The sequence below is a fragment of the Nelusetta ayraudi genome, unplaced genomic scaffold (assembly GCF_046127955.1).
Source record: "Nelusetta ayraudi isolate G7.1 ecotype Tasmania unplaced genomic scaffold, CSIRO-AGI_Nayr_v1 ptg000057l, whole genome shotgun sequence".
NCBI classification, from domain to species: Eukaryota; Metazoa; Chordata; class Actinopteri; order Tetraodontiformes; family Monacanthidae; genus Nelusetta; species Nelusetta ayraudi.
Window position 1 is genome coordinate 485,590 of NW_027466107.1, and position 21,177 is coordinate 506,766.

At 52.8% G+C, this 21,177-nt stretch overlaps 2 protein-coding genes across 7 annotated transcripts in view; one reads left to right on the top strand and one right to left on the bottom strand.

The window, feature by feature from the left end:
- Nucleotides 1–1,432: 1,432 nt before the first annotated feature.
- On the top strand, nucleotides 1,433–3,415 carry hexim1 (HEXIM P-TEFb complex subunit 1). The gene has a single exon (XM_076038668.1). It carries the CDS (start codon nucleotides 1,787–1,789, stop codon nucleotides 2,882–2,884), a length of 1,098 nt encoding a protein of 365 aa, XP_075894783.1. The 5' UTR covers nucleotides 1,433–1,786; the 3' UTR covers nucleotides 2,885–3,415.
- A 549-nt stretch (nucleotides 3,416–3,964) lies between these two features.
- The window catches only part of arhgap23a (Rho GTPase activating protein 23a), a 53,985-nt gene continuing 36,772 nt past the window's right edge, over nucleotides 3,965–21,177 (bottom strand). For 3 of the 6 annotated variants that reach the window (XM_076038657.1, XM_076038655.1, XM_076038652.1), the window contains exons 7-23: nucleotides 18,498–20,163; nucleotides 15,475–15,639; nucleotides 14,094–14,205; nucleotides 13,964–14,003; nucleotides 13,712–13,849; nucleotides 13,250–13,558; nucleotides 13,089–13,150; nucleotides 12,659–12,777; nucleotides 12,287–12,558; nucleotides 12,103–12,181; nucleotides 11,585–11,658; nucleotides 11,351–11,440; nucleotides 11,091–11,216; nucleotides 10,932–10,973; nucleotides 9,774–9,867; nucleotides 8,085–8,116; nucleotides 3,965–7,549 (exon numbers count right to left, since the gene is read on the bottom strand). In XM_076038657.1, coding sequence (XP_075894772.1) covers nucleotides 6,137–7,549; nucleotides 8,085–8,116; nucleotides 9,774–9,867; nucleotides 10,932–10,973; nucleotides 11,091–11,216; nucleotides 11,351–11,440; nucleotides 11,585–11,658; nucleotides 12,103–12,181; nucleotides 12,287–12,558; nucleotides 12,659–12,777; nucleotides 13,089–13,150; nucleotides 13,250–13,558; nucleotides 13,712–13,849; nucleotides 13,964–14,003; nucleotides 14,094–14,205; nucleotides 15,475–15,639; nucleotides 18,498–20,163 — 4,833 coding nt within the window. In that variant the 3' untranslated portion in view covers nucleotides 3,965–6,136. The remainder of the gene's footprint in view (nucleotides 7,550–8,084; nucleotides 8,117–9,773; nucleotides 9,868–10,931; nucleotides 10,974–11,090; nucleotides 11,217–11,350; nucleotides 11,441–11,584; nucleotides 11,659–12,102; nucleotides 12,182–12,286; nucleotides 12,559–12,658; nucleotides 12,778–13,088; nucleotides 13,151–13,249; nucleotides 13,559–13,711; nucleotides 13,850–13,963; nucleotides 14,004–14,093; nucleotides 14,206–15,474; nucleotides 15,640–18,497; nucleotides 20,164–21,177) is intronic. The other 3 variants (XM_076038653.1, XM_076038654.1, XM_076038656.1) reach the window with 3 other exon arrangements.

Sequence of the window (21,177 nt, forward strand, 5' to 3'; positions counted from 1 at the left end):
AAGGGAAACGACATTTTCCAGAAAGTACACGGAGCCATTACTAACACACTGGCCTAGTTAGCACATGGCTAACGTTACAAACGGCTTTGACGAACGCTGCTACTTATTTTTGCTTTATACGTGTTCACTGTATACGAAGTACGAAATAAACACCGACCAGTTATGTAAAGTATATATATTTCGTATCGCAGCGGTATCTTTACACCGACTATACAGCGTTAGCATTAGCAGTAGCCAGGCTAACTGTGCGTACAATATGGCGTTTAGCGGATATACAGAGCCCTTCCCGACAAACAATCCGCCTTCAAACGTTGACGTATTCACAAGTTTATTATGACTGTAGTGCGTATAGTTCACACATTTTATCGCTTGATGTAGTGTTTACTTTGGCAGCAGTAGCGATCAGTGCTTATTCGCTAGCTAACGTCAGCTAGCTGCCTTATCCTTAGCTGTCGAGAACACAATACAGCACAAAACTGACACTGCACATCAGAACGTGGCTTGCGCATAAATACAGTAAACCGATCAACGCCACTCCGTCCACAGGAAACGTGGTTGTTGAGCAAGTGTTAGGTCGCCTAACCCACCCTTGAACAACGAAGGGCTTGACGCTGTGCACGCAGCGGCAGCTTGACAATAACTGTCGTTTGTTTACGCTAAATTGAGAGTTGCCCCCCAGCCGCTCCCTCGCACTGTATTACTCCGCACAACATAGAGGGAGACTTTCTACAGCATCTTCCATCGATAAAATGCCCTACAATTGCTTTAAAGAAGACCGCTTGACAAAATGTGTTATCAATTGTTCACAAATTACAGATTTTAAAGGCTATCTTGTCCACGGTCTAAGGGAGGACTAGTTCCCCTCACAGGTCGTCTGCATTTCCCCACAAATACGGGAATACGTTTCGTGCATTTTGAGTTGTGTATGAAACGGTCTAGGCTAAAAATCAATAGACGGGTTTACTCTCCGTAAACAAAACACGTGTTCTTTCGACATACCTATAATATATTTGAGATTTCATGTTTTAAAACTAAAGACACATTTTCGACTTGGAATCGTTCCCCCTACCACGAAGATAGTAGCGTCGATTAAAATGCCCCGAACTACTTTCCAAGTGTGGATTACGTAGAATTGATGGACTAACGGCGCAGCCAATCAGAAAATACCCTAAGCTTAGCAACAGCAAAATTATCCTCACGTCCAATCAATAAAGAGGGGTGTGAGCGTTACGGCGCTCAAGATTCTGCCGAACGATTGGCTGAGCTGCTCGTCAGTTAATGTAGGCTTGTGGACCATGTAGTTTGGTGGCGAGCCCATCAGTGGCGCTCGCATGGAGTTGAGAACGACATGACCCACAATGCAACGGCCATTCCAACGGGCAGCATGCGCGCTCCTGTAGGCGGAGCTGCTATAAAAACGGGAGCTTCTTCTCTCCGAGCAGCACACTAGACAGTGTTGTGACGGTAGGACGTTGTCTCCGGGTGAACGATAACTGTGACAGCATCGAAACAGTTAATGGTAGTTAGCGACAGTTGCTCTGACAAACCCTTGGAGGAGTAACAAGTGTCTACTGGTCGTACCTTTACTTTTATCTCGCGGCAGTCAGTTTTCAAGCGTCATTACTTTAAACTTTGGAGACAAATATATATATAAATATATATATATTTTTTTGACTGATAACCAAGACTTCACTGTCTCGGCGAACTTACTAGCTTAAGTTTGCAGAGGCCGAACATGATCTGAGAAGCGCCGCCGTGAAGCCCCATCGTAGAGGATCAAAGCAGGATGACAGAACCAGCGGAGCAGAGCCATCACCAGAAAACTTCGGACAGCCCATCAGGTGGGATCAGCACAAGCGCTATGGAGCATCTCCCGGCCAGCGACGGCGGAGGACCACAGAACGGCGACAGGGGGCGCCAGAGAGAGCACAAGAAGCAGCAGCAGCAGCAGCAGCGACGGGCGGAGAACTGTGGGGATATCAACACAGACAAGTTGTGGCAATTGAAAGGCGGACAGAGGGGGGTGTGCCCTGCCTCGGCAGCCGGAAACGAGCTTTCCAAGTGCCCCGGCGCGGAGCTGCCACAACACAAGCCCAACTCGGGCAAGAACGGCCGGCCGCTGGAGGACACCATCAACCGGCAGGATGAGAGTTCGCTCGTCGACTCCGACACCGGCTTGGATGCGCGTCTGGGCAAGAAGAAGCACCGGCGCAGGGCCTCCAGGAAGAGGCGCAACTGGAAGCCCTACTACAAACTTTCGTGGGAAGAGAGGAGAGCCCTGGAGGAGAAGGAGACAGCCCGGGCGTCCCGGGTCAGGGAGGAGATGTTCGCCAAGGGGCTCCCGGTGGCCCCCTACAACACCACGCAGTTCCTGATGGACGAGCACGACCGCGAAGAGCCGGACCTCAACACGGAGACCGGGGTCAAGCGGCCGTCCGGGGTCGGCAGCGGCCGCGTCGAGGAGCCCGGCAGCGAGGAGGACTGCGGCGGCGGCGGCGGCGGCGACAACAACAACAACGACGACGAGGAGGAGGAGGACGGCAGCGGCGGCGGAGGCAGCGACGGCATCGGCAGAGCCGGCAGCGCCGGCGGAGAGTTTCTGCAGAGGGACTTTTGCGAGACCTACGAGATGTACCACGTCGAGAGCTTGCAAAACATGACCAAGCAGGAGCTGGTGCAGGAGTACCTCGAGCTGGAGAAATGCATGTCCCGCCTGGAGGAGGAGAACAACCGGCTGCGGCGCGCCGTGGAGCCCGACGGCGAGAGCGTGGAGAGTCCGCTGGTCCGGCTGGGGGAGCTGGAGAAGGAGCTGGAGAGACTGAGGGCGCAGAACACGGAGCTCCTGCTGCTCAAGCAGGACCGGGAGCAGGTCGCCACCAACTGAGGGACACTGTCCGAGTCAAGTCGAGGTGAGGGGAGAGTTAAAAAAAAAAAAAAAATCCTTTCAAAAGGTGAAAAAAAGCAAATAAAAAAACCGGGACTGCTGCATTATTTTCTATATGAAAGTCATTTTTTTGTCGCCTGAAGTCCTTTTGCATTGCCATGCAATACTTGACATTTGTTTTCTATTTGGACTGTTGGATTATCACGTGCATTTTCGTCTTTATTTTTCAAAAAAATATATATCATGTTTAAAAAAAAAAAAAAAAAAAAATCAGTGTATTTTTTTTTTTATAAATTAAAAACGAAGAGAGAATGTGAAGGCAGCAGAAAAGGTGATCCGTTTTCCCAGTGTCCACAACAACCGGTTCCAGTTCAGAATTAATTCAAATCTCGTTTTATTTGTAATCTCTCCGATTAAAAGACGCATTCGTCAACAGAGCGCAGCTAATCGGCCTCGGTTTTGCAGCTGTCAATTCCACAGTTTTTACAGTTGTGTGTCAACATAAGTTCAAAATAAAGCGTTTGAAATTCAGCTGTCATTTTGTTGTTGAAACTCAAGGGGGCGTGCGAGCGAACAGGAAACACAAAGCTTCTCTGAGGAATCATGAGCCTGTTTGTAGGGGGGCGGGGGGGGTGTAATATGTTATGGAGAAGGTCCTTAAGTGTTTTTTTGTGTTAAAACGTATTTTTTTTTTTTTTTTTGCTAATGGGGATCAAGCATACTGCAAACAATGTATGTCAGTTTTCTGAGCTCCCATCTTTCTTTTTAGTGGCCTAATATATATTTAAAAAAATTACATTTATATTCAAATCTTCCATTTCATTACAGTACATCCCTTCACATGTTAATCTCTTTAATGGCAGATCTCTGCACAGCAGCTCAAAATGCGGAACGCAAAGAGGAGCTGCTGAAGTTTCAGGCAATCTGCCGTTTGGCCCGAAGAAACCTCACTCATCTCCGGCCTCCAGGGGGCAGCATTTAGCTAATTTATTTATTTATTTATTTATTTATTTAAATTTCTGCTCTTCCAAACCGGCAGAGTCGCAGGACGAGCACACAAAACCAGACACGAGCGGCGTCTTTTTTTTTTTTTTATACATACTTCTGTTTTATTTACATTGTATAGTCTTGCTTGAAAGTAACACAGCCACGAGGAAAAAAACCATTTCAGGCAGACAACCTCTTATTTTTTCACTTTAAAAGTCCAATCATCTTATACTTAAAAGCAATTCCAAATGTACACAATACAGTATGTTACATGTTTAGATGGTATGTACAAAAAAAATAAACAAAACAGAAAAAGTTTAAATACGAGGCAGTCGTACCTCAGACACGCGTAGACACACAGTTTGGGTGTAGTTCACTGAGCAGCCAGACCTGGTGCTGTTTCAGTTAAAGGTGGGGCTGCTGCTCAGGTGTACCTTGTATTCACACACACACACACACACACACACTCGGCATAGAGACACAGGTGACCTCCTCCCTCCTGGTGGCTTGAGAGGCGAAGGGAGTGCATAGACGTGTCCTTGGCTTTGTAAATGTGCTTTCCCCATTTTTTTTTTGTTTTGTTTTGTTTTGTCTCACATCCTATTTCAGTTTCGAGCGCCTGTAATTCAATGTACATATCTTTGGGTCAGTGCCTTGTCATTGTGATCAGCCACAGCAGGGGTGTGGGAGGGGCAAAGAAACATCATGGGGGTGGGAGGAGATAAGAACCTATCATGGCACTGCAGAACACAACAAAAAACACATTCCAGAAATCAGGCACTTGGAGAAAATAATCCTTGAGGTAAAGACAAGACTAAGACCTTAATTGTAATAGTTGTCGTCCTTGTTTTGCTTGGTGGGGGTTATCTGCTCACACAAGAGCGTGACTTTGGAAATGGCACCTTCCTGTTTGAGTGACGTCCTGGCGGAGAGTGAAAAGGGGGAGATGAGAACGTCGGACGACACTCTTGTTTGTTCCCTCTAATGTACCGTTTCTGCGGTAGCAGGGAGGAAGGAGCTCCTGGCCCGAACCTCCTGGAGAAACTACCCGTCACATTTTACACTCCGAGGTCTCCCCACCGCCCTGAGGGCTTCGTCCCTTCACTGTGAAGAGACCCTTGTATCCGAGCTGCTCCAGCAGGAGCCAATCAGGAGCCAGCGGCCGCCCTGCCGAGGTACACAAGCAGGCGGAGCCGTCACAGTGTGGCGCTGAGCTGCCTGCAAACTGTCTGACGCTACGTAATAATTAACAGGTGACGCCGCAGACAGTCAGTTTTGAATGTGTGTCGGTACAATGTTGTCGGAGAGGGAGAAGGACTTCATCCCGAGAGATGAGAAAAGGCCATTGGAGAGGACAACAGGAACAGGAAGTAGTCCCATTTTTTTCCCTTGTCTCTGCTAAACAGGTAACACCGGTGGTGTCATCACGATAGAAGTACTTATTTTGTTTTAAGTTTGATACAAAATATTTTATATATTTATTTTGAATATAAAACAAAAAAAAAAAAATTATATATTAAGGGAAACATTTCAAGTAACATCTTGAAAGAAACGACTGCGCACGCTTGTACGCACTTTTTGTAAACCATGAAAGAGGAAAAAAAATAAGTAAAAACAAATAAGATATGTTAATATTTACACGGTTAACTTAACAAGGCTTTGTACAAATGTTACAAAAAATCGCTTAAGACAAACACCTGCACAACTCTGACGATTCACATACACATTATTAACATGTAGACCAAGATGAGCGTTGTTTTTGTCTTTGTATTGTGTTGAGTGAATATGTGAAGACCGACGTCCTCTTCACGTTGCACCGCCTGACTCACTTCCCTCCCATCATGCTGAAGTATTATACACTTATTTAAAAGTAAAAACACAAACAAACAGACGTCAACTTTGTTAAAGAAGCACCATTTTCTCAAGAACCAGACGGAGGTTGCGCCACAGCGCCCTCCTCTGGTCACTTGAAGGAATTGAGGAGACGGTCTGCAGCCAAAGGAAGCTGAGTGGCGGTGAGGTTCCTGTCTGTCTGTTATGTCTACAAAAGCAGATGTGAAGAATAAAATAAAATAAGAAAGCTTTGGCAACGACGAAGCGCCCCCTGTTGGTCACACAGAGCTCATTAAAAAAAGAAAAGGAAAAAAAAGCAACCTGCTCGTTTTTGGTTCCGTGTGTTGCACCTGGCAACCCACCGTGACCCCAGCCTGGACCCCGCCTCCTCTCTGGGATGGGAGGGGTGAGAGTGGAGCCCCCTGGTGGCGGTCACAGGTACTGGTGGAACCTGGAGGTGGGCGCTGGGCGCGCGGCCACTCCCTGCTCCAGTCCATCGGCGTCCTGCGGGGGCAGCGGCGGCGCTTTGGCCCCCTGCTGGCGGCCCAGGGGGGACAGCGGGAACTCGCGCAGGTTGAGGGGGGGTCTCTTCTCGCACGTCTCTGTGGGCGACGCCACCACCGTGTGCCTGCGCCATGCCCGCCTCTTCCGCCGCGTCTCGGGCGACAGCGGCTTGCGCAGCCCCACGCTGCGCAGGTCGTCGGCCGAGCCCATCAGCCGGGCCCGGACCTGCTCCGCCAGCGAGCGGCCGCCCGGCCCGGCGGGGCTGAAGGAGTCGGCCTCGCTGGGGGGCGGCCGGGGGCTGAACGCCTCCCTCCGGGACCCTCTGGCCGCGCCCTCTGGTCCGGCGCCGCCCGCCACCACCGCCTCCGGCAGGTCCAGCGAGCGCGCCTTGCTCTTCTCAGACTTGAGCTTCTTCCTGGCCAGCGTGTCGCACTGGATCAGCTTGTGGGAGTTGAAGGAGGGCCGCGAGTGGAGCCGGTGGCTGGCGGAGGAGGAGGAGGAGGGCGTGGTGGAGCGAGCGCCGCCGTCGCCCCGCTCCACGCCGTCCGGGGTCAGCGTGAGCTCGGTGGGCGGAGCCAGCGAGTCGGCGGGCGAGAGGGCAGCGGTGGGTTTGTAGTGCGTGTAGAGGAAGCTGCGGGGGGCCGACTGCTGCGGCTGCGGTTGCTGCGCTGGCGGCTGCGTGCTGGGCGGCGTGCGCGGCGGCTTCTTCTCGGGCCTCTCCTGCGTGAGGGAGCGCGAGGCGAAGCCGCTCTCGTTGTCCGTCTCGCTCACCAACTCGCTGTGCTCGTCGTCGGCGTCGTCGCCGCGGCCCTCCGAGCCCAGGCTCCGCCCCAGCGTGGAGAGCGTGGAGTAGCCCGACACGATGGAGCGAGCGTCCTCAGGAGCTCGCCACGCCGGCCCTTTAGGCTCCGCCCTCGACTCCTCCTCCTGCAGCAACACCTTCCTCCCCCCCTCTTCCTCCACCTCCTCCTCCTCTTTGCCGCTCGGCCTCATGGGAACAACCTCCGCCGCCTCCTCTTCCACCTCCACGTCTTTCACTGCGCTCTCTGCAACCTCGTCTTCTTCTTCTTCTTCCTCCTCCTCCTCCTCCTCCTCCTCCTCCTCGTCCTCCTCTCCTTCAGCTCGTGGAGCCGTGTCCCCCGCGGGTAGCTCCGCCTCCTCCGCCTCCTCCGCCCCCAGATGTCCGGCTTTGATTGGCTCGTGCTCCGAGTCGTCGTCGGTGCTGCTGCCCACGCGGCGGGCGTTGTGGCGCTTCCTGCGCTTGCGGCCCGTGACGGCCGTCATGATGGACAGAGTCAGGAAGTCTTTGGGCGAGAGGTCCTTCTTCGACCCCCAGGATCCCTGGTGGAACAAGGGAGGAACAGCTGTGAAGCCTCGAATTTCCTGGATCAACCCTGAACTAAACACGTGACTGGGGTCACGCCGCAGGGGTCACGTGACCTCATCTGGCAAAATTTAGACAGCCAGACTGGTGGTTCAGGTTACTGTGTACCTGGGACAGGTGCCAGCCCCATGTGTGACATCATGAAGGGCTAACGGGTTTTAGCGCAATGTTCTTTCCCCTAATTTTTTCAGTTCAGAGGATGAATACACAAAATACAGTTAGGAATCACTGGTGTGGTGCACTTTGCAAAATATGGGATTTTGCTGATCAACATCCACGGAGCCGTTGAAATAACGAGTTTCCTTCTTTCTTTCTTTTGTTACTGATGTCACACAAACCTAAAAAAAATCTTCACAGCCTCTAAGCTTGTGCACTGCCGGACAGGAATGTTTCACATGTCAGAGAAAATGTGAACCGACAGGTGACCAATCAGATTTGGCCGTCCAGACATGCAACGAACGTTGTGAGGGTTTTTTTTTTTTTTTTTTTTACCTTGGATTTCGCCGAGTCACTGTTGGTTGAGTCTGAGGGAAGAGAAGAAAAACGTCAGTGCATCAGAGTTTGGACGGAGGTGTGGAGCTGTCGCAGCGGAGGACACAGAGGCAGCCGCAGCTGGTCCGCTCTTTGAAAAGCTGAATTTCAGCTTTGCCTCATTGAAATGACAGAAGGGTGTAATTTTACAAGGCCAATTCCAGGGACTTCCTGTGTGCCCTCTGACCTCAGCCCAGCCAGGAGATCACAGGGAAACAAGCACAGGACGGATGGAGGAGCAGGGTTGGATGATTGGAGGAGAAAGAAAAGGCGCATTAGGGCGACCACAGCACACACCGATGACATCACCGACAACACTGATGACATCAGGCAGAGACAGAAGCATTGGAAGGAGGGAGACGGCAGAAATAAGTGAGAGGAGATTTAAATTCCTTCAGAAACGGACTGATCCTGCAGCTGCGCTTGGACTGCGAGAGGTTTTCTAAACTAATCGTCAATTACGGTCTGAATATTCTGACAAAAATCAACATTTTGCCCTTCAGGTGTCGTTCTTATACTGCTGATTTTGGCTTTTCAAAGTTGAGTTTCAGACCATTTTAAAAACACAATTTCTGCCAAGATAGAAGCCAAGCAGGAGGGACGGGGTCAAAGGTTAACTGGCTTTCACGAATGAATGTTGTTGACCTTTGATTTATCTTTCGATTAGTTTAGGATCCTGAAAAATTAACTCCCAAAGCAGAGCTTACAGATGATATCCATAGAATAGATTGGCCCAGAAGGTCGAATAATATTTGACACAACATTTGTTTGATTAATAGATATCAAATTATTGTTGTTATTGAATGAAGTCGTTCCTGAGAGAGACCCCAGTAGCAGAGAGGCCCCAGTGTGTGTCCAGGCTGGCAGGGACTGATCACAGCTGTCACATTTAGAAGCTTTATCGTCAGCAAGCAGGAAACAAGCAGGCCATTTATTCATTAGTCTGTAGGGGGCGACACCTCAATTCCATGTGACACTGGGATGGGCGGGGACTCTGACTGGCTGGCTGGAGGGGGGATGGATGGAGACCACAGACGCACAGAAACCATCACCACCAACCACCCACACTCTTCCTCCCTCTCTGTCTCTCACACACACACACACACACACACACACACACACACACACACACACACACACACACACACACACACACACACACACACACACACACACACACACACACACAGGTATACAAATATCCAGTAGTTTCCATCCTACCGCAGCGGCTGCTCCACAGGCTCAGCTAAGAGAAGGAGACGCAAGAGGCCAACAGAGAGAAGCCAGAGGTGAGCGACAGGCAGGTGGCAAAGAGGAGAGAAGAAGAGCGACACGGTCAGACACTCCGCCAGAGAACACACGCCGCCTCTAATGCTGCCTTCCAGGTCTGCGGGGCAAAGTAGGAAATTGCGGCCCTGCTTGGCTCGCTCAGTGCGGCAGACATCATCAGTGACATTTACTGACATTCAAACAACCGCTTCCATTTCTCTGTGGTCCACGACGGCGCCGAGTTTTCCTACTTCTGCTTTTAATGTGAAAGCAGCCTCGGGTCGACTCGGCGGTTCCGGAGGCTCAGTGTGACAGCGAGGTGTCGGACTGGACTCGCCGCAGGGATCTGGCAGTGAGTGGCTGAGAGCAGGCTGCGCTCACCTGAGGCTTCCCCGAGCAGGCCGGTCCTGCCGATGTTGGACAGCAGGTGGTCGATGTTGGGGACGGGCTGCACGTCCTCGGTGTCCACCGGCGTCTGTGCGGGTCAAAGCAGAGCAACGGTTCAACTAAACTCACTTTACCGACGTCTGAAAACTAAAATCTGTCTATGAACTCCTCGCAATGAGGAGGAGAAGCCCATCTTTACTTCCTTCACTGTCTCCACTTTAAAGACACAGAGGGATAAAGATGCTGCTTTCCGGAGGGGTTGTTTGGATGATTGACAGTAAAAATCTGTGCAGAGAAAATCTAGATTTGGGGAAGTTTAAAGGCAAAATGTAGCTGTTTCAATTTCTGTAACATTAAAAAAAAAAAAACCTTTAGATTCCTGTAACTGCAGACTTTGTCTTTATCTGCACTCGAGTTCACAAGGATCAAAGTTACTATAATTAAGACGCCTCTTGCAGACAGCAGAGTGACTCACCGTCATAAAAGAATCATAAAAGGATAAAATTTGGTTTAAATGTTGAGTAAATCTTTTACTCCAACCTCTGGAGCTCTGAATCAAACCCTGAGCTAACGACTGTAAATGCACGCTGGATCCTGCATGAGGAGTTTCTTTCTTCTTCTTCTCCTGCAGATGTTTCAGGGTGAAAAGCACGAGGCCGCTGAATCTCATGGCTGACTGGTGGTGGTGCGTTCAAACACAGAGCCGGAGATTCCAGGCCTGAGTTTGTGTCCTACCAGCTCCATTAGACTCACAGGAGAGGAAGTCTTCGGTTTCACTGAAACTCTGCAGGACTCTTTCTGTCCAGCAGGCTAAACGCTGTGCAGTCAACGCTCAACGTTTGGGCCTACTGTAGCTAAGGGGTGGTAGAGCACGTTGTCCACTGACAGATAGGTTGGTGGTTCAAATCCTGATCCATCCCAGTCTGCTGTTGTGTCCTTGGGCAAGACACTTAAATTGAATTGTATGAATGTGAGTGGATGTTGGGTGGTTGGTGGTTGGAGCCGATTGGCTGCCAGGCTTCCATCAGTCTGGGCCCAGGGTAGCACAGGGAGCTTCCCACCACCAGTGTGAATGAATAATGAGTTGAATGTAAAGTGCTTTGAGTGCCTAGAAAAGTGCTACATAAATCCAGTGCATTATTATTAACATACCTTCTCATCTTTGTCGAGGTCCTCAGTGAAAAACCACATTCCCTGAAAGAAAGGCGCAGGAACATTTAGCACCAGGAATGATTTGGCCGATCTGTGTGTGTGTGTGTGTGTGTGTGTGTGTGTGTGTGTGTGTGTGTGTGTGTGTACGTGCTCTCTCACATGCTGGATCAGCGTCTCCACTATCTTGTAGCGGTCGGGCATGTGCGTCACCATGTCTTTCATGTTGTCCTCAGACGTTCGCACCAGCGTGGGTCCAAACACCAGAGCCAGGTTCCGAGGCTCCATCTGCACACGGAGGAGGAGAAAAAAAACAAACAAAAAAAAAAAAAACAAGGTGTTGATGCCAAAGATCTGACAAGTGATGTTGTTGTTGTTGTTGTTGTTGTTGTTGTTGTAGTGGGGAACCTCCCGTCACGCACCTTGTTCTTGTCAGAGTTGTCAGCCACGGTCTTCAGGTGGCTGACCAGGAACTTGAGCGTGTGGTAGTAGTGATCGGGAAGGTCTCGGATCTAAACGACAGGCGGGGAACAACTGCAGTGAGAAAACCTGTTGGACCTGACCGACACACACACACACACACACACACACACACACACACACACACACACACACACACACACACACACACACACAGCACAGAGAGAGATACTCACCAGTTTCTTTATGGTTTTCAGCCTCTCGGAAGGGTTTTCTATCCGGTTGGCTTCGATGAAGTCATTGTACTTGTCTGCAAAGATGATGAAGATGAGGGATGATGATTCAATTAAATAACCGAACGTGCAAACACACACACACACACACACACACACACACACACACACACACACACACACACACACACACACACACACACACACACACACACACACACAAGCACTTTTAATTGCACTATATGTTTTTATCTTATCCTATTCATTAGGTTTTTATCTTTTTTTATTCTTGTTACACTTTAATGTTGACGTTGTTGTTGCTATTGGCACACAAACATTGACACTGTTCTGTCTTGTGTTCTATTGCTGCTGCAACAACATGATTTTCCCCCTTGGGGAATCAATAAAGTTGTATTTATTTCTATTCTATGATTATTCACAGGTGCTTTACTATGAGAGCCGGCTGAGTGGCTGCTGGGCAGGAGAGGCGGCTTGGTGCCACCTGATCCAGGCTCACCCACCGTTGGTGAAGAGCGGCTCCGGGAGCTTCCTGAAGAAGGACTTGAGTAAACTGCTGACCACGTTGAGGTCCTGCCACTTCTGGTGACGGAGAGAAACAAAACAGAGTCAGAGGCAGACGAGGACGCAGCAGGATGCTTCAAATCCACGCGAGCAGCTTAGGGTTTTGTGTGTGTCGTCGCTGACCTCCTCGGCAGGGTTGATGTCCACGCCCTTGTTGAGCTGCTCCTGGAGCTGCGACACCATGGCGTTGTTCCCGGGGACCCTGTAGATGCCCGTGTACTCCAGGCCCATGTCCTCCACCAGGCCGCAGCAGAACTCCACAATCAGCGGGATGAACTTGTTGTTCAGGCCCGGCTGGCAGTCCTCCAGCCGCACGCCGAAAGCTTTGGGCCCCGCCTTCTTTGTCTTCTTCATGATGTTGATGCCCCACGGAGACTTGGGGGCTCCGCTCTCCTCTGCAAGACAAACCAGGATAAAAAAAAACAAACAAATCTCAACCCAGAGCCTCCTTCACAAACCAGCCTGCGGAGACGAGATCCTGCTGGACGAACTGACCTTTGCCCTCTGGTTTGGGGGAGCGCGGCGCCCCCAACGTGTTCTCCGTCTTGGCCAGCAGGAAGGGGGGCTTCATGCGGGGCAGCCTGGGGGAGGAGTCGGGCTTGTTGCCTGTTGGACTGCAGGGGGAGACAGAAAGACGGGTTTTATTTTCCCTCGACGGTGGAATTGTAACATGCAAACTTGCGATTACGATTCATTTCTCGATAGTCTTCGCTGGCACTGTGTTGGTTATTCTACTGTTTACGCATGCAGGCTGTTTCAGGTATCGACAAAGTTGAAGCTCATGCATGTATAGATATCAAATTCGGGCCGTGTTAGTTATAGAGTAGTTATAGGCAAAAAAAAGCCATAGGCAGCTTTTGCAGTTTTGGCATCAAGACGTGTGTAGCGCAGCTCCATCACGTGGGAGATGTTCCAGCTGACTCACCTCTGCTTCCTGTAGTCATTGAGTTTCTTGCTGATGAGAGCCTGACCTGAGAAACCGTGCTCCTGCACAAAAAAACAGCTTGGTTATAGTTAGATGTCACCGCCGGCACAGCCAAGCGAGCGCGTTGACGTCTGTCGGGTGGGACGACCCTGCGCTCTGACCTCGCTGCCCGTCTTGCTGTTCTCCCTGATGACCTTGATCCAGTCCAGCATGTCCTCCCGGTCCTCCGCCTGCAGCAGGTACTCGCAGAAGTCCTGGGTGGTCAGCCGCAGCGCGTGCTTCCGCTTGGTCTCGCTGTAGGCGATGTCCACCAGGCAGCCCCGGATGCTGATGGGCTGCTCGTCCTCGGCAGCGCCCCCGATGGTGGCCCCGCGAAGCACCGCCTCCCTCTTGTCCTTGTAGAGGAAGAGCGAGTGCGAGCGAAGCACCGAAAAGACCCTCTTCCACGGCCGCATGCCGCTGCCAACCTTCTGCGGAGGGAAGAGACCAGGTGTGAGCCGGGTGCTGGAAACGTTCAGTTGCTTTCTGCAGTTTCGTGGTCCCACATAGGCAATGCCCACAAACGAGAAAAGTCCACGTCCATCCTCGACTTTTATTGCTTGCTCTAAAAGTCGAGTTCCCACCTTTCCCTTCTCGGTGAGGATCTGTTTGAAGTGCAGCCATCCTTCCCGCCGTACGTCGCTGTACGTGATGTTCCCGAGCTCAGAGGTGGAGTGGCGTTTGGATCGGACCTCCTCGGCCGTTCCCAGGTTGTCCAGAGACTGAAAGGCAAGAAGCGAGGACTCCTTTTACCTCTCGGCTACCAACACAGGGCAATGCACATGTTCCAAAGGTTCTCGTAGTGTCAACTGGATGCTTGCAAACAGGAAACTCACCCCATCTGTGAAGAAGCTCTTCACTCTCTTTGGTAGCCTCCTGCCAATCCAACACAAACACTGTCAGCCTGGCTAACACACGCCATTTCAAATCAGCAAACACACGACGGCGGCGGCGGTGGCAACTCACGAGAAGACCCGCCCCTCCTCTCGGAACGTGTTGAGTCCCTCGTCACATGACTTGGAGCGCTCGGAGGTGATGGCTAGAAGATAGGAGGAACGGCGACTGGATTTAATACTGCCTGCTCGGTGAGAGGGTGAGCGATGGCGGAGGGAGAGAGAGAGAGAGAGAGAATGGAGAGAGAGAATGGAGAGAGAGAAAGACAGAAGTTGATGTAATGCCAATCAACCGCCTGGACGCCGTTGGATTAGCAGACAGGGACAGTGAGTGGAGGAGGGAGGAGGGAGGTGGGTGAGGAGGGGGAGATGGTGAGTGAGCGGGTGGTGAGAGTGGACGTGGGGTGATGGTGGGGGGGGGGGGTTGAGCTGGATGGGTGAGTTAGTTCTAACACCACTGGCATGCAGGTATTTCCTCTGTACACACAGGCCGACATGCACTGGACTGAAGTCGAACCTTCCGCAGAAGAATCCCAAAGTTAAACAGCTTTTGGGTTTTGTGCACAGATAAGACAAACACAGAGTGTGCTTGCGTAAATACTGTCATGCAAGAATGTTACGGTTGCAGTAAACACTCATTGGTATCTAGTTTGACTCCTCAACTTGGAGGTAGACCAATAAAATAAGAGGTCCAAAGAGGATTTCTTCTGTAAGAATGTTAATTTAGTGTCTTGAGAGGAAAAAACACATGAAACACATAAAGTTTTGACAAAATATATGCATACAGTAGGTATTTCTAATGTTTTCACAGACGCTCTCTGAATTTTTAAGGTTTTTAGCCCTTAAGGTCCTTACACACCGGGCAATAGGCCGAGCCACACGATTAAACAATGCGAAAATGTGATATTTTTTTTTCCCCCGTACACACCTAGCGCCAGGCGAATATGCAAATAAAACTCACTAAGCGGATAAAGTTTGGCGCTCTTTCTTTTACCCAGTGAAAGTACTTCAGAACGTCCGTCGGACAATTTGAAGGAACGGCTCCGTCAACTGGCTCCACGATTGCAGCGGGAGAGAACTGATTACCGAGAGCCGATTGGTCCGAAAAGTTTTAATGTGACGTCATCGACAAGCCAACATCATTTTGACTGGTCAGAGGTCCAGCCGTTCGCCTTCTCGCCTCTGCAGAAATCCCACTCAAGAGCGAAAAAATAAAAGAACAGGCGCCTTTTCGCTTTGGAGAAATTCGCTGCCGGTGTGAAAGGTTGCATTGACTTCAAGAGGTATTTTTTATTTAATTTGCAAAGCTAATTATTCGCCTCGTGTAAGAACCTCAAGTCTGACCAAACCAAACGCGCTCTGTGCATTTTGGAAGAGTTGAAAAGTCACTTTCTCTTTGCTGCGTGCAGTGGAGCGGGGCGGAGTTAAGAAGCGGGGAGGAGGGGGCCACTCACTGCAGTCTTGTGAGAAGAGCCTAGTGAGGGGGAAGGTGAAGGTGGGGGAGGCGGGGCTGTCAGCAGCGGCGGCGGCGGCGGGCGCCGAACTCATGCCGCTGGACACCACGGAGGACGCCGGCACGTGGCGGGCGCGCAAATCAGCGCCGGGGCTGGTCGGCTCATCTGTGGGAGAGGGGGAGGAGGAGGGAGGGAGGTAAGGAGGGAGGCAGGGGAGGAGAGGGGAGGGGGGAGGGTGTTAAGAGAAAAAAAAAGGCCAGAAAAAAAGAAAGGGGGAAAGTCAGAGGAGTTAAGAGGACAGAAGTCGAGGAGGAAGAGAGAGGTTTTTAAAAAAGGAGAGGAGCGAGCGAAGAAGCGGAGGGTTAGCCGTCAGAGTTACACTGCACAGCTTCCAGCACGTCAACATCAAATCATACAGCAGAATACAGCAGTGTCGAACAAAACACAACTCCGGTCACTGAGGGAGCTGCTGAAGGAGCACAAGAACGAACCTGGACGCAGCCGCAGGAAAGAGACAAAGAAGAGAGCCGGCCGAGTGATGACGGACAGAACGCTACCTGTGTCTCCTGTGGCCATAGGAAGATCTCAGAACCACTGCTCTGCTGCGACACAGTGCTCTGACACTGACATCCTCCAGCTACAGATTCACAGGTTTCACTTCTTTATTGGACTCGGCCCCACTGTCAGATTTGAGGTGTGTCGGCACAAGAAAACCAAAAAAAAAACAAAAACGGAAAAGGCCGCGAACGAAAAGAAAGCAGCAGCTGATGCGCTGGTGCACGTATGCATTGGCATGCCGACACACAGACACACACACTTCCTGCCTGCTGCAGAGGATTAGAGGGCAGCTGATATTTGCCCGTAATGAGAGGAGGCTGGATTTGTCGGTGACCTTTTAAACTGCCGGAATCGCTGCAACGCTTCGGGTATGTTCTCTGTACGGCCAGCAGGGGGCAGAACAGCCCAGGACAAGGGCCGACCGGCTCAGACAATCAGCAGAGTTTTTTTTTTTCTCCTCCTCCAAGCGTTGAGCTTGGCTTTCTCACAACACACTTCCCTTCTCATTTCTCAGGTGCAGAGGCGTCCTTCTCTTCTTTCTCCTCCCTTCAAGCCCCCACCTCTCCTCCTTTCTCTCGTTCTTTGCTCGACGTGAGGTGGAAAAGAACATTCCCCATCTGGGATGAGGAATCTGCCTGTTTACAGCACAAGCTCAGAAATAGCCGGAGCGCTGTGGCTTTAACAAAGGCCGTCATTAAGGGGCGGCCCGGAGCCGCAGGATAGAGTCCGACCACCAGAGGGGGGTAGCGCGCTGCAGCGTCCGGTGCAGCAGCAACTACTGCAAGTATGGAGCTCAGCGTGAAAGTGAAAAAGAAGTTAGAAGTTGTCCAGTAAGACGATGGCCGTACTGGACAGTTTCCTCCACAGTGCCGCTGCTCAGTGGCAACAGAAGGTTTTAATGGTCGAACTGATGGACATAGAGGAGAGGAAGAATGAGGGATGAGGGGGTCTGTGAGAGCAGACAGAGGACAGAAGGTCCTGGTCTGTGTTCATGGTCCAGCTGGTAAAGACAGTCATGGAGGAAGACCCCCCCCCACCCCCCTAAGCCCCTCCTCCTCCTCATCTTCAGCACAAAAGCAGCATTGAGATCTCCCAGGATCTGCAGCATGGGCTCCCACTGTTCCCTCACAACAAACTTGCTGCTGCTCAGCAGCTTCACTTTGTGCTCCGGGAGGAGCCAGACGCTCGGTGCACGAGCTGCCGAAGGTAAAATAGCAATTTGTAAAATTTTTGGAGATTGCCTCGATGTGACTGGGAAAGACAAACAGCAGCAGGCTGAGGTGCCTCAGCGTTGTCAAAGAAGGGGACAAAGAAGAGAAAACAGCTCTGACCTCAATGGAAGAGAGAGGGAGAAAAAAGAAACTAGCCTAGTTTCAGTTCGAGGCTATGAAAACGTGCCCGGGCCTGCAGCGCCGTCTGCCTGGTTTGTGGAAGTGGAGGCAGGAATGTGCAGCGACAGACTGATGGAGAAGCCTCACGCTGGTTCTGCTGATCCACGGGCTTTTCTCCCTTTCTAACCACCTTCACCGGCCCAACGTGGCTCGGCCTGCACGCCAGCGGCCGCTCTGCGCTCGCTCCGGCCTCCAGAGTCGGAGTCTCATTTGAATATTCTCAGCATGGCGGTGAGCAGCGGCTGTTTTTCTTTACTGCCAGAGGGACGACTCGTCCCGTCAACTCAGTTTATTTGCGCCGCACGAGTGGAGTGGCGATGCGAAGCCTGCAGAGTCTCCGGCTCAAAGCGAGGGAACGTGCCGGGACACGACCGCCTTCCCTTCGCCGTGACAACAACACATGTGGGCCACGACCGTACGGCAAAGACTGCGGCTTCCGCAAGACGGAGAGGATGAAAGAGGATTCTGCGATTAAGGCGCCTGGTTGATTCATCCACTGGAATGAATCAATGATGAATCAATGTCAGTGTGTCGGAGGGCAGGTGGAGGACTGGCAGCTCTGGGAACGCTGGGATGTGAATCAGTGGGGCTGCCTGGAAGTTGTGGGAAGTGCCGTCGTTGCCCAACGTGTTTCACAGACACACAGAAACACAAACGCACAAACCTTGGAGGAATCAAAGAGGAAATTAAAGACACAATCACACAAAGTGGTGATATTGTTGTTTGGTATTTCCCCTCAGCAGAGCTTTAACTAACATTTAGGAGGGAGTCTGCTGCTGGGTTTCCATCACCCCTAGAATTGCGCAAAACCTAAATACAGCAACACAAAGCCGGCCATGGAAACAGCTAATCTTGGAAAAACACAAACACAAACAACCAAAAAAGTAACTCTGGTAAAACCTGGTCACCAGAATGGCGGCTTATGTGCTTCACACCACTCAATGGAGACACCTGCAAATCGCAATCGCACTTTGTCGAACTTTTAGAAAATATGGAATTTATTTTGCGAAGAACTGTGATGGAAACACAGCTGGTGTTTGTTTTACTTCAATTGGTGGAGTATTTGGTGCTTACCAATGAAGGGGATGGAGGCCAAGGAGTCGTCCTCGATGGGGAGGGGCACCAGGCCGCTGTTGGCTTTGCGATGGACTCCGTCCCCCGTGGGACCGGCGGCGGGAGCCGAGTCCTGAGGTTCTGGGGAGAACAGGCCGGGCTCCAGCCCGTCCGCGGGCAGCGGGTAGTGGGGGTGCCGCATGCCGTAGGCGTTCCTCCGCCCGGTGGGGGGCTTCTGCCTCAGCACCACCTCCTGGGTCTGAGCCGCCACCTCTGCCTCCGCAGACCCTCGTTCCCTCTCGTGGTTGGTCGGCCTGTAGGCCCGCTCGGGGGTCTCGGGGGAGGCCGAGGCGGTGGAGGAGGCGGCGAGGGGGGCCGAGCCCTCCGGGGGGCTCTTGGGGTTGGGGTTCCAGTTCAAGTGGGGGCCAGAGTACGAAGGGTCTCTGAAGGACTGGGCCTGCTGCATGATGCGGCCCGTCTTGCGGTAGAAGGAGGGGCTGTAGCTGCGGTAGCCAACCGGCTGGTCGTCCATGCTCTGGCCGGGGGGCAGCCTCCTGCTCTGGGGGGCCGTCTGCAGGGCTTTGGGCTGCGGGTGGGCCTGGACGTGAGGCTCCTGGTGCTGCGTACAGTGCGTCTGGCGGGTCATGGGAGCGGGCTGCGCAGAGGGGTACTGGCCCCCCTGCCGCGAGTAGGCCTCGGTCCTGGGGGGCTGCTGGGGGGCCTGCTGGAGCCACGCCGGCCTCTCGAAGCGAGGCGACACCAGGCCGCCCGCTCGGTCCAGCATCTCCAGGGAGCGGCCGTGGCGGTCGAACTGGGCCAGCAGGTTCTCGGAGCGGGTTCGGGTGTAGTTGTGGGCGTGCTGGCCCCTGGCGGAGCCGCCCTCCCAGTCCCCGTAGGACCAGTAGGGGTCCCCCTGCGGCCCCGGTCCCGACTGCTGCAGTAACAGCAGAGTGTCCTGGGAGGCGCTGTGCGGCCAGCCGCCTGTCCGCTGCTGCTGCAGCTGCTGCTGCTGCTGCCTCCTGGTGTCGCTGAGCCGGTCCTGAGAGTAGCTGCGGTGTCGGGTCTGCATGCTGCGCCCGGAGTGCTCGGGCATCTGGTTGTAGTACCAGTCGGAGAGCGCCTGCTGGGTGCGGCTGCCGTGGCCCGGCTGGGGCTGGGGCGGGGGCGGGCTGGCCCAGGCCGAGCTGGACTTGCGCGGCGGCGGCGGCGCCTGAGATGAGGCGGCGGCGGCGGCGGCGGCGGCGGCGGCGACGACGTGGTGGTTCTGGTAGTGGTGGACCTGCAGCGGGCTGGACAGCAGACCTCCAGAGGAGGAGGAGGAGGAATAGGAGCGGCCCCGGGTCTGGCCCTGCGGCTGCTGGCTGGTCATCCCGTACTGGATCTCCTCGGTGCGGTGGGCGGGGCTGCTGTGGCCCACGCCCCCCTGCTCCGCGGCCCCCCGGCCCTCCTGCCAGCTGGCCGGGCTGCCCACCGCCGAGCGGTTGTCCAGCGGCGACGAGGGGCCCGACGAGCCGGGCCAGCGACTCCAGTTGTCCAGCTGGTTCTGGCCCATGGGAGCCGAGGGCGGGGCTCCGGCGGGGGGCGTGGTCTTGGAGCGCGGGTAGCAGAGGGGGGGCGGCGGCGGGAGGTACTCGGCTCCCCCCGTGTAGGGCTCGTTGCCGCTCAGGTAGGCATCCTGGGAGTAGGCCTGGGAGGGGGAGAGCACAGATAAGGTGGCGGCGGCGGTGGCGAGCACTTCGGACTTTGAGTCCGAACTCCTGAACGACAATAAACAGCCTCGGCTCAACACAACTGCGTCTCTTCGTGCCGTCGCACGTTACATAACGAGCCTCGGCTGCAGTTTGTCCCGGGGGCTCGTGCTCCTCGACGCGCGCACAGAGCAAACGGCACAAAGAGCCCCGAGCGAAGGAGTCGCACAACAAGCCGCCGCGCAGCTGCAAACATGCACGTCTGGGACAGCGCGGAAGACATGCACGCACGCAGCAACGCCTCGTACTTCTAGATTCATGACATGAGAGGCTATTAAAATAATAATAACGCTGACAAACAACGGAAGAACAACAACGACGACGCCAGCAGCACACCGGCAGTGAACCCTCTTGATGTCTCCCGCCACTCCAGTGAGGAGACATCGAGAAGTCAGACAAGTTTTTTTTTTTCCTCTCAGGCTCTTAAAAGACGCCGTCGCAAAGAATCCACAAGCTGCTCTCCAACCTTGCACGGTGAACTTCTCGTCGTCCCAAACACACACACACACACACACACACACACACACACACACACACACACACACACACACACACACACACACACACACGCCGGGTCAGGAAAACACAAGAGTTCTTCTCACCGACGCTCCCGGCTGCTCAGATCTCACAAATCCTTTGGTCGAAAGAAGGAAAAAAAAAAACTTTTTGGGTTGAATCCTTTGTTTTTTTGCTGAATTCTATCTGCTGATCTCCCCGCCGTCTCCGCTCACAGGTCTCCCTCGTCTTTTCTCCCTCCCACTCTCTGCCTCAACTCCACCCTTGGGAGTGTGGAATCAGGCTCAGTGATGTCATGCGAGGAATGCAGCAGAAGATAGAGACGCAGCAGCGCCAGGAGCGAGTGTTGGGACAGAGGAGTGGGTTCACAGTGTTCGTGCTGCTAATGGATGGCTTCATACTTTTCAAACTGAGACATTGGGGGGAGGGGGGGCTGG

Excerpts from the sequence above, each read along its gene's own strand:
- hexim1 (XM_076038668.1), top strand. The coding sequence starts at position 1,787 with ATGACAGAACCAGCGGAGCAGAGCCATCACCAGAAAACTTCGGACAGC.